The sequence below is a fragment of the Acinonyx jubatus genome, chromosome A1, assembly GCF_027475565.1.
Source record: "Acinonyx jubatus isolate Ajub_Pintada_27869175 chromosome A1, VMU_Ajub_asm_v1.0, whole genome shotgun sequence".
Lineage (NCBI taxonomy): Eukaryota > Metazoa > Chordata > Mammalia > Carnivora > Felidae > Acinonyx > Acinonyx jubatus.
Window position 1 is genome coordinate 7,854,257 of NC_069380.1, and position 12,145 is coordinate 7,866,401.

The 12,145-nt window shown below is 42.9% G+C and overlaps 1 protein-coding gene across 2 annotated transcripts in view; it reads right to left on the reverse strand.

Moving 5' to 3' along the window:
- FLT1 (fms related receptor tyrosine kinase 1) overlaps positions 1 to 12,145 on the reverse strand; it is a 174,591-nt gene that overhangs the window by 82,827 nt on the left and 79,619 nt on the right. For both annotated transcript variants that reach the window (XM_053212052.1, XM_027064615.2), the window contains exons 12-13: positions 8,780 to 8,894; positions 226 to 334 (exon numbers count right to left, since the gene is read on the reverse strand). In XM_053212052.1, the coding sequence (XP_053068027.1) occupies positions 226 to 334; positions 8,780 to 8,894 (224 nt within the window). The remainder of the gene's footprint in view (positions 1 to 225; positions 335 to 8,779; positions 8,895 to 12,145) is intronic.

The following is a 12,145-nucleotide window of genomic DNA, read 5'->3' on the forward strand; positions in this document are numbered from 1 at the left end:
GATGCACACAGACAGCTCTACAAGGGAACTTGGAGAAATAACTTGTTAGATCCTGTGACGCCAAATTCTATTCCTGAGAGCAAGGATGAAGTTACTCAACGTTTAACAATTCTATGGAATTTTTTAAAAACAAAAATCCTTCCAGCTCTAAGTGCACCAAGAAGCAAATTGTAAGGACATCAAGGTCACCAGGCTATCTTTGTGAGTATAGGGTATATCGCTTACCTGTGATATAAAAGTTTATGTTTCTTTCCACAGTCCCTACTTTATTAGAAGCCACGCAACTGTAGATTCCAGAAATCCTAGCGTCCGCCACAACCAAGGTACTAGCCGTCTGTGAAAGAAAAGGAAACTTTAGCGAGAGCAAAGAACCATTTGAACATCCCGAAGATTCTTCTGAGGGCTGAAATGATTCAGCTATTCCATTCATTCAGCAAGGGTACTATCGCACGCACGGTGGTTTACCAGAAGGCTCTCCCTCCGCCGAGCCCCAGCAAGAATGGAAAAATAACAGGAAAGCAGGTCCTCAGGAGACCGGGGGCTATGACATCCGACTCGTATGAGGGTTTCAGGCTTATTTATCTCGTGCTGCTGGCGTAACAATTATAGACCTAAAGCTGAGATGCGGGACGGCACGTCCTACTCTGTGAGGTGGTCACTTCCACGTCAATGAGAGGAACAGGTGAGGCCGAGGCCTTCCCTTTTGTTCGGATGACCTGAGATCATGGATGCGTTTGGTAACAGGAGGTCTCTTTGCTGTTTGCTTCTGTAATGGGCATGTCCAGTGGGCAGGGACAGTGGAGAAAGGCTGGCTGAACCCTTTCTTGTAGGCACTCAAAGAATGTAGCCTCATAGCCCCGAAGGTGCTGAGGGAGAGGCTGGAAAGTTCACTGAGGTTGTCAGTGTGTGTGTGTGTGTGTGTGTGTGTGTGTGTGTGTGTGTGTGTGTGTGTGTGTGCGCGCGCGCGCGCACAAATTACTCAACTTCGCCTGCCAATTCCCAGTCTAGGAAATGAAGACCAAAGTTGTGAATACGACAGTATCGTTTCACTAGATTTTAGTGCTATTTGACTAATGAGCACTGAAAGAGACACCGGGGTGAGTGTGAAGGCACGATCTAAGCTGTGATGTCTCAAAGAGTAGTGCGACACACATTTACACAGCTTCAAGACCCGCTTTGCTGTCTTTTAAAGATCGATTAAAAAAGAATAAAGATAAAAATTAGTAATACGCAACAGATGGGTGGTTTTAAAATTTAACCCAGCCTGGCAAAAAATACATACTTATACATTACAAAAAAATGAAAAATGCTAGTTAAGTTTTTTATATTTAAAAGGACAAAAAAAAAAAAAGAATTTATCCCATTATTTCTAGATTGTTGCAGCTCTTGCCCTAGAACACAAATCACTGGTCAGAGGCTTTGAAATTACAGAGGCTGCCTGTAGCGATGCCTCTGGATGAGAGGGGTGTCCTCGCCGAAGTGTTATTTAGACCCAGTGACTCACAGGCTAAAGTAATATATAGACTAAAATGTGACAGTGGGCATGCTAAGACGATGAACACAAACTCTACAAAGGGTCCTAACATTTTTCTGAGTTACTAAGTAATGGGCTCGTCACTTCACTTATGTTCTCCTATCCCAGCCAATAAATGGACATGTTTCTGTCTTTTATCTACAGATCAAGACGACTGAAAACTACACTCCTAGTTTTTTTGTTTGTTTTGGCCAGCAAATTTTCTGTAATTTTCACTATGGTAGAGTGTATATTACATGTTGTTTCCTCTTCTGTTTGTTGGATCTGTTTAATTACATCTGCTCATATATCCTGTATGTTGTTGACATTATTGGCAACGAAAACATCTGCAATTTGTGGCAATTCTCATTCAACTTCGCCCTCACTGATTGGGTGTTCATCAAGGCACTGAGCAGATGTTGTAGGGGAAACAGAGATGAATGTGACACAATCCCTATCCTTAATCTTGAAGAGTCCTTGAAGGCCTACTTTAAGGTGATAGAGACGAAATTCCCTACTTGATGGCCAAATATGTATTATTCTCTCTTCTGCAGAGAAAATACTCCCATGCAGGCAAATAACCAGTAGAGAAGACCCTGAAGGAGCTCAGGGGTCTTTTTCTCTATGTTAATTATTTTTTTCTCTATGTTAATTATTAATCGATATAAGAGGTGGCAAGTAAGAGGAAAGAGCTCTCCAGAATATTTCTTTTGAATTATCGCACCCCCCACTTAAAAGCCATGGAAGAACATGGAAATACTTCGAAGAGAAGCTTGCAGGCAGCAACGTGAAAAGAAGTGTTAGCTTGTGGCCGCTGGGACAATGCAGACTGTCAAGTAAGACTATGACTTCTTTATTTGGTCTCTGGAAACTTGGGCCCAGACGCTGCCAGTTCAGACCCAAGGGACACCAATGAAGGTCCTTCCAACCCCCCCCACCCCCCCACCCCACCCCCCCCCGCTCAAGCACTGCTTTTCTTATGACGTTAGCTCTCAAGTGTTTATCCTCGCGGGCCTCGGCACAATCCTATCTACGTTCTTTGATTTGTTGCTCAATAAATAAGTGAGGAACTCATTTCTGTCTGTACCGAGAATGCTGATATTAGGGACAGTGATTACCTGAATCTGAAAGTTCTATCTGCGTTTCTATTAAAATTACTTTGATTTCGCTGAACTCAAAGCAAATGAGCAAGGGAAAGTCAATTCAGACGTGCACATCTGCCATAGTTAAGACTTGGGCAGGCAATCTGGCGATAATTCCAATGAACAGATGGATAGCTCAGAACCCTTGTATAATCAGAGAATAAAATCGAGATACCTAGCAATGAAAGGAATACAGGTCACACGATGAGCCACAGAGATACAAATGCATCCGAGTCTCTCTTATTTTGCTTGAATGAGCCCTCCCCAAACCAACACCTTAGCCATAGGCAAGTCTGCTCCAGAACTCACCTCTCCCAAGTTTCTATTAAAATCGAATGAGAAAATGACATTGATGGGGGTTTACATTATTTGTTTCTGGGTACATTTATGTAGCCCTCTAGCTGTGTGCCAATGTGTGAGGTATTATCTCATTTACTCCTCCCTATAGCCCCGTAAGTTGGGTATATTACCCTTGATCTCTACATGAAACTGCTTTTTGCCTTATAACTCTTTAGATGGAAAAGTACAGATCTATTGGTAGTGTTCTGTCTACTCTTCGGATTGAATTTTTCTTGAAGAATACATCCTTAAATTGGCAGAGATGGGTCACATAAGCTGAAATCTTCCTAGGGACAGAAATACTCGGTTCTTTCTTATTATTTGACACAAGCTGCAAGCTGTTTTTCAACTGATCTATTATTATAAGGTTTGAAAATAGGACGGATGAATGAAAAAGTTATAAAGAAGGAAATTTAAATATAAGATGAAATTAAAACCCTATGATCAACTTTATTAAAAATTATCTGATTCTAGAGCACTTCTTTTTCCAGATAATGTATTTTTAAATTACAAACGGAAACGTATTTTCATGGAAAAACAAAAGATGTTTGGTAACGGAAGTAGAAACTTTATAGGGTCAGAAAAAGCTCAAGTGTGAATTGTAGGTGGGTGCGGTTTTTCTGGGCAGAAGACAACTTCTCCTAGGGTGTTAAGTCTAAACGCAGGAGTCTTCTGAGTGAAAGGGACAAATCCTTTCCCCGGTGCCTGTAACCAAATACTATTGTTTCAAAGGGGGAAAAAAATGAAAATAGCCTAACAGTTGGAACACCAAATATTAACTTAATACTTAAAAGAGCAAGTGCCAAGAATTTGAGTTGTTACATGTGGAATCTACACTTTGAGGGTGCCTTTAACTTGCCCTGCCAGGACCCCAAGGATTTAGACAGTAGAAAAAGACCCTTAACGTCATTCTCCGGGTTCTTTTACACGACCCAAGAATGCTGATGAAATGTGTTGTCAGGTACTGTAAAGTGGGAAGTTATTCATACCCCTTCCTTCCTTCCCTCTCCCCAAGCATTAGTAACTCCCTACTACAATGCGGTTTGAACCTCATGGAAGAGAATGGATGGGATGATGTGTAATTCTGCCTAATTTCCAGAACTCATTTTAAAAGGTCTAAATATGGAACGGTGATTTTAATCTCGGGATGTTTCTAATATCGTTTCCTTTTAAGTGTGTCAGGGGGACATAAGAGTAGATATATAAAGGCCATGGAAGAATCTAAAATTAACCTTGGGTGGCACGTTCGAGCCAAGTGATGGGAAAATACAACAGGAGAATTCAAAAAACAAAACAAAAAAAAAAGAAGCCTGGAGGAATGTGGGAAATGAGACCCGAACTGCAATTCTGTGATTAGGTTTCATGCCTCTTTCGTGGATCGGTCCCATATGGCACACTTCTCAAGGTAACCTCCAAACTAGCAAACTACCTCGGCGGAAATGTCGCCAGAACGGTAAAATTGTCGCAACTCTCCAGCCTCACGGAGTTAACGCCGTAATACGTATTTCCTGACTGTGTTTTCTAACCCAGGGTCCCTTCGACTTCCTACTCCATAGCTGCAACCCCAACAGTCTGGCAACCCCATTAAACAATACTAAAACTCCTCACTCGTTATCAGCAACTCCAATTGATGACTCATTTTTCACAGATCTAGGCCAAAACTTGCCAATAAGGAAACTAAATTTGATTGTCCTCTGCACCCTTCTAGGAGTTAAACAAAAAAAAAAAAAAAAAAAAAGGGAAAAAAAGGAAACGCCTGGAATCTTACGGATGCTCCAGTGAGCCCTCCATTCTCTTGATCTGTCGGGGGGAGGGGTGTCGCTGGGCAGGCTCGTTACGTGACTGTAGGTAAAAGGGTCATTTATAGTCTAAGCTGGGACTTTACTATGCTTGCTAAACATGGACAGAAAAGCAGTTTTGTGGACACAAGCGCCCACTGGGTCTGGAGGTCTATATTTAAAACCTTTGCAGGAGCGCCTGGGTGGCTCAGTGGGTTGAGCGTCCGACTTCGGCTCAGGTCATGATCTCACGGTTCGTGGGTTTGAGCCCCACGTCGGGCTCTGTGCAGACAGCTCGGAGCCTGGAGCCTGCTTCGGATTCTCCGTCTCCCTCTCTCTCTCTCCCTCTCTCTGCCCCTCCCCAGCTTGCACTCTGTCTCTCCCTCTCTCAAAAATAAATACACATTAAAACAAAATTAAAAACAAAACCTTTGCAGAAGTACAAAATTACGAAACGATAAAGTTGTTTCAAGCCACATGACAGACAATCAGGGAAGCTCTTCTCTCCCTCAGGGTTTGGGCCTTCACTCGCCCTGTGCTTTCCAGGTATCCTGTATGGAGTCAGGTTGCTGCTTCAGGGTTCATTCAGGCTAAATCGAAACCTCATCTGGCTTTTTCATTTTTCACTTTTTTTTTTTCCTATTGTGTATTTTTGTGGCTAGGATGCCCCAACAGGACTAGAAGCTGCCGCTCAAAGTAGGCTCATACATTCTCGTGTTAATACCCGGCAGCCAACGGTACGTGTACCTGACGTGGTCAGAAGGCAAAACAAACTGACACAATTGACGGCATCTTAGAGTTTTCTAGTAACTTTGTGACAACCGCCTTGCTTTCTACTCTGAGGCGTTTCCTTTAAAAAAAAAACAACGGGGTGTCACTCCAACTTTCAAGTTTACAGAATTTCCTCTTTTCAAAGCATCTCATTGAACTGCTCTTGCCCATGCTATCCATCATGGGACGTTTTCAACTACTGTTCATTTCTATTAGAGAAAAAGAATTTTAACCACCGCTGTGGTCATAAAAACTTTTCCTAAATCCTTGACAAGTGGTTGTTCACATTTTGTTGCAAGCTGTCACCACCGTAATTTCTGTACCTAGTTGGTAGAGCAGTGGTTTTGGGAACAGGAACACTTTGAGTTTCTCATTCACCACATTTAAGCTGTTTGAGTTCATGTCGTCACCCCCATTTTTCTTATCTTTATTTTAAAAAATTGTTTTTAATGTTTATTTTTGAGAGAGAGAGAGACAGACAGAACATGAGTGGGGGAGGGGCAGAGAGAGGGGGAGACACAGAATCTGAAGCAGGTCCCCAGGCTCTGAGCTGTCAGCACAGAGCCTGACGCGGGGCTCGAACCCACAACCGTGAGTGAGATCATGACCTGAGCCGAAGTCGGATGCTTAACCCACTGAGCCACCCAGGTGCCCCTCTCATCTTTAAAAAGGAGATAAGCACTCTGCCCAAAGACTGGCGAATGTCAAAAAGTTTTACAGAACGAGGAATTCAGATGTTATTTGTTGTTATTGTTCAACCCTATGTGGGGGGAATGATGTTATCTATTTTGTTGCCTTCAAATGCAAAAAATACAGCTGGACACACAGATAACATAAGCATAATCACACTCCAGCCGACAGTATCCATACGAATGAACGGCTCCAAATCAAGATATGCATATATAAATAGACAATTTGGCAATGGGTTGATAGGTTTCTCCTTTTTAAAGCATCGCTCCCCCTGTGCCTGATAAGAGCAGATTTTTAAGTGTATTTTTCACTAATGTCAACAGACAAAAGTCACCAGGTCTCCGGTCTACTGAGATGTGCCCAGTTCAGAAGGTATCAGATACTGCTGAGGCTCAGTGGAGGTCAGGGGCACAGCGAACGCACAGTGTTTTTGCAGAGAGGGCAGCAAAGGCAACCCAACGTGCGTTCCCTAAGTTCAAGGTTCTTCCGCTCTTATGCAAATCCACCGCGTGCACAATTTCTACCTGGACACTTGAGGCCTGGGGGGACCAAGGCCAACATGAAGCTCAGGAGATTTGCTGAGAGTAATAAAGTCCATTGTATCTGGCCCACGAGTAGCAGGTTTTCAACCACCAAACATAAAACTGTGGTAGCCTAGAAGTAGGGTAAAATCTCTGAGCCTTTCCAGTTCTTGGCATCCTTTTTTAGAGGAGGAGTTGGATTTCCAACATTGGTCAATGGGTACAAAGTTTCAGTTATGGTAGGTGAGTCCTCAAGATCCACCATAGGACACAGTACTAGTTTACCATGCTGTGGCCTATATGGAAACATCTGCTAAGTGGTATCATTCATTCATGCATTCATATATTCAATGGGAGGAAACTCTTGGAGGCGACGGGTGAAATTTATGGCATTGACTGCGCTGATGGTTTCATGGCTGTGCGTTTACCTCCAAAGTCATTAAACTGTATACGTCAAATCTGTACAGTGTTTTGTACATCAATCATACCTCAATAAAAATTTTTTAATACTAAAAAGAGCACCAGCAACGATGCCTACTAGGCTCTCATTAGGTCAGGGAACTTTTTTTTTTTTTTTGGTTAGAAGTCTATTTTTTTAAAGGTGGGGTATAATTGATACATAACATTGTATTTGTTTCAAATGGAGAGAGTAATTTGCATGTATTACCATACAATCACCAAAATAAGTATAGTTAACATCTGTCATCATACATAGTTAAGCAACTTTTTTTTTTTCTTGTGATGAGCACTACCAACATCTATTCTCTTAGCAACTTTCAAATATGCGATACAGTATTATCAACGATAGTCCCTATGTCGTGCATTACATCCCCAGGACTCAGTTACTTTATCACTGGAACTTGGCTTGATCACCTTCACTTATTTTTCACACCCCTCACCCCACCACCAATCTGTTCTCTGTTATCGATAAGCTTGGGGGGTTTTGCTTTGGATTCCACATGTAAGTGAGATCAGACAGTGTTTGTCTTTTTCTGCCTGACGTCTTTCACTTTGCATAATGCCCTCCAAGTCCATCAATGTCCCAAGTGGCAGGACTCCATTCATTTTCGTGGCTCAGTAATATTCCTTTGTGTCTACACAGGCCACATAGTCTTCATTCATTCACTGATGGACACTTAATTTGCTTCCATAAATGGGCTACTGTAAGTAATGGTGCTATGAACTTGAGGGGGCACGTATCTTTGACATGGTGGTTTTGTTTTCTTTTGGATACATATCCAGAGTCAAACTGCTGGATTACGTGGTAGTTCCATTTGTAATTTTTGGAGGAACCCCCAAAAACCTCCATGTCGTCCATAGTAGCTGTGTAAATTTAGAGTTTCTCCAACAGGGCACAAGGGTTCCCTTTTCTCCACATCCTCCCCAATACTTAGTATTTCTTGTCTTTTTGATAATGGCCATTCTGACAGGTGTCAGGCAATAGCTCATCGTGGTTTTGATTTGCATTTCTTAGGTCAGGGAACCCTAACATACTGTATGTGTTTGCATACCCTGAGTAAGGTTTTGCCCTTGCAAAGACAGAGGGGGAAAAACAACATATTTTGTGAAATGGAAACATTCCACTCGAGCCCTAAGTCTCGTACCAGCTTATGCTTATTGACACCCTACTTTATGGGTTATCAGGGATTCTCAGTCCTGGGTCCATGCTAGAATCTCCCAGGTAATTTGTTATGAACCTTAGGCTCTACTCCAGAGATTCGAATGCAATTAATAATTCGTGGAGTATTCTAGTACTCAGCTAGGGTCGAGAGCCATTGATAGTTGAGAGGCAGCTCCTTTGGGACCTAGTACTCATTCCTTTGGATGTGGTGGGCCACTGGAGAACCGAGTGTGAGAAGTCTCAGAGTATCTGTGCACGAAGACCTGTCTCAGATCTCGTCTTTCTTCTCTTTGAATTTTTGTTTGAGCATTCGAATGACTTCTGGCTCTAGTCAACCTAGAACCGGGAGCTGAGCGTGTGTTTTTAAAATAAATATCCCAAATGCACATTTTTGCAGACAGTACCTTATTCTTTCCTTCTATTATTGCCGTGCGCTGAGTGATGCTCTCAATCCTGTTTCCTACGTTGCTGTCAGGATCCAGGATCAGGGGCTCATCATTATTGGAGCAGAAGTCATATCTATTTAAAAAAAAAAAAAAAAAGTAGGTCATTACTATGTTGCTTTGTAGCATGGTAGCATGGTCCAGTCCAGGGTGACAGGTGGAATCAAAATCATCACTGGTTAAGTCCTGAGATAACATGATAACAAAACACATTCTCTTCTTTCCCTTGGATTGTCCCCCCCATCCACCCTTAGAACTTACAAACAGAAAACACATTTTGCTTGAACTGAAAGAAACCCACACCAGCGTATCTTCGTACATCCTTCCTGTCCTAAATGTTAAATACTAAGTAAAAATGCAAAAATTAGGAAATTGAATATCTAGATTTTAATGAGTTCATGGAAGAGGAAACATGCAAACACAGGGGGAAAAAAGTTACGTTAATGAATGGAAACCTCAAGGAAATAATAGCATTTCACATCTATAAAAGGTTGGCTTTTAATCAGAATATTCCATTATACAGCTGATTTTTTTCCAGGGCTAATTAAGTGTATATGGAAACACACAGCATGAAGCAGTTATTAAATTCAGTCTATTTCTTTCCAAGTTTGGGGAGATCATGAGAAGCTCTTTAACTGCTTAGGCCTCGAGTGTTTAATTATAAAACAATCTCCTCTGTTTCTAAAAGTCCATGAAATCTCTTATTAAGCTAGCTAGTAGAGTACCCTTTTAAAGACAGAAGGTAACATGCTCTACTCAAACACACATTATTATCAGCAAACTATGGTTTTCGTATGGTTTACTACTCAAATTTTGGTGTAAATCTTTATTTGCCATGTATCATGTTCTACATAACCCAGGTTCTGCGTGAATTAAAAAAAATCCCAACAACAAAAAAGACACTTCCGTCCACTCTGACCCAGTCAGGAGTATCTTCACTGGCCCTGCTGCCCGCTGGCTTTTCCCACCTCAGACCATTACCCGAATGTTCGCATTTTCAGTGGAAACCTTTCTGCTCCAAAGTTCCAAAGGGCGTACTGAAGAAAGTCCAGGCTTCCTTGTCTGACAGTCAAGACCATCCACAACGCATTCCCTACCCAGAATTTGTGGTGAGCAGAGAGCCTGCTGGGCTCTAATTTATACATGTTGTGGGCAGATTATGGAGCTTTTCCAACCAGCAGGAACTTCAGCCTCCAGGCTGTTCCAGGAGGAACAGCCCAGTTCCAGAAAGAATGAGCGGTTGATCCAGGGCAGCCAATGGCAGCAATGATTGACATAAGATGATAGAGAATAAAGTAGGTGAGGAAGAAGGTCGGACAGATGGGACTGTGATGACCAGGAAAAAGTTCTGTGATTATCCCTCTCCTTGAGCTGAGAAGGGGCTCCGGACTGTTCAACCACTGAGTCTCTCTGGGTGGTCTCCCCTCCGGGCCTGTCAAGTCCTCCCCCAGAGCACTGACCACTTTCTAAGTGGCCCCCCCCCTGGGCCAGCCGCTCCAGGGGATGGGGCCCCATCTGCTTAGTCACTCCGTCCTCACAGTAAGGCAAGGGCCTGGCGTGTAATTGGCACTCCATTAACACCTATAAACACCCACACCTGCACGGGGGACAGATACGCTGTTTCTAGTAGGAGCTTTCATTTAACTGTTCGTTATTTTCAAACATACTGGTTAAGTAGAAACCTAATGTACTAAAGCCCCACAGACTCACCGCCCAGACAGAAGTTATCAAGATTTTGCCACAGCTGTTCGGGTCTATCCTTATTTCTTTCTGTTTTCTCTTCTGTGAAGTATTTTGAAGCAAATCTCAGACATCGTGTCATTTCAGCCCTCCGTATCCCTAAAAGAGCGCACACCTTCTACGATAACGACGCCATCATCACGCCTAACTGTACCAGCTCCGTGTATCAGGCTTGCCCAGATGTTTTTAAAATGTCTCCCTTCTAGACTCTTAAAAATTGAGAACAAACTGAGGGCTGATGGGGGGTGGGAGGGAGGGGAGGGTGGGTGATGGGTATTGAGGAGGGCACCTTTTGGGATGAGCGCTGGGTGTTGTATGGAAACCAATTTGACTATAAATTTCATATATTGGAAAAAAAATAAAATGGCAGGAGATATTTAAGACATTAAAAAAACGTGCCTAATATGGAGGCTAAATAAAATTATGCTCATGTTGTTTTTAAAAAAATGAATTAATTAAAAAAATATATATAAAATAAAATAAAATGTTTCTCTTCTACACAAGTTAGATTATAAGATTTAAAATAAAAAAGAACAGTAAGGACTGGCCGTTCCATAAGGAGTGTAAGTGATTTCTGCCAGATATGCCTGATCATCATCAGGGAAAATCGGTCAACATCTGAACTGTTACTGATTAGTAGAAGAAAACGAACCCAAGAGGAATGATATCCTTTCTCCTCTAACTTGAAACACGTTAATGCCACAGTTTTGAAATCACACGTCATCGCGCTCTTTTTCGCGATCGGTATTCTCCGTTCTCTAGACTGTAACATCCCTGCCCTCGCATCTCTCACACACACTCAGTACGCACACGGGTATATACACGGGACATCTGCCCCCCACGTAGCTGGGGTTTCGTGCACACGCGCACACCTGTATCAGGCCACTGCGTGTGTACTTGGTACCGTTCCTATCGAAGGGCTGAAATTCTCTTGTACCTGGAAAAGAAGCTTTGCGTTTCATTCTTTCTTTTCCCCCCAAAGAAGGGACAAAGATCCAGGGACGCCTCACGCGGAGATCTTAATTGCATCCTTTTGGTCTTCAGGAAAAGGCAGAGAAATATGTTGGAGCCCAGCAAGTCTAGGCATTTCCCGAGGGAAGCGCGGTCTGCCGAGTTCACGTGGGGCTGTCAGCCTCTGACCCCCACCCCCGCCCCCAAACTCTGAGGGCGCTGACAGTGGCACCAGCCCTCCTATGGACACCACAGGTTGGCCCCGGTGCAAAGGTCCTCCGAGTGCACAGGACAGATTCTGTGGCTGTTTTCTAATTTGGGGACTGCTTTTTTTTTTTTTTCCTTTTTCCCTCTTTGTAATTGGAACCATAAAAATAGAAGGTCATTTAGGAGCCTGACTATATAACAGCACTTGAAAAGAGATTGGGGGGGGGGGAGGGGAATTTGCCGAAGCCTTAAGAATACATCAAGCTCTTGAGGAAGTAGATTGTGCCATGTTTGAAGATGCAAAGATAATCACTGTGCTGGGAACCGTCTTGAGGGGGGAGGAAGCCGAACAACAAGAGGAAAGCAGCGTTCACTCCTGATTTCGCACAGGAAGCCCACGGCACCTCCTGTCAAAGGGAGATAAGAAAG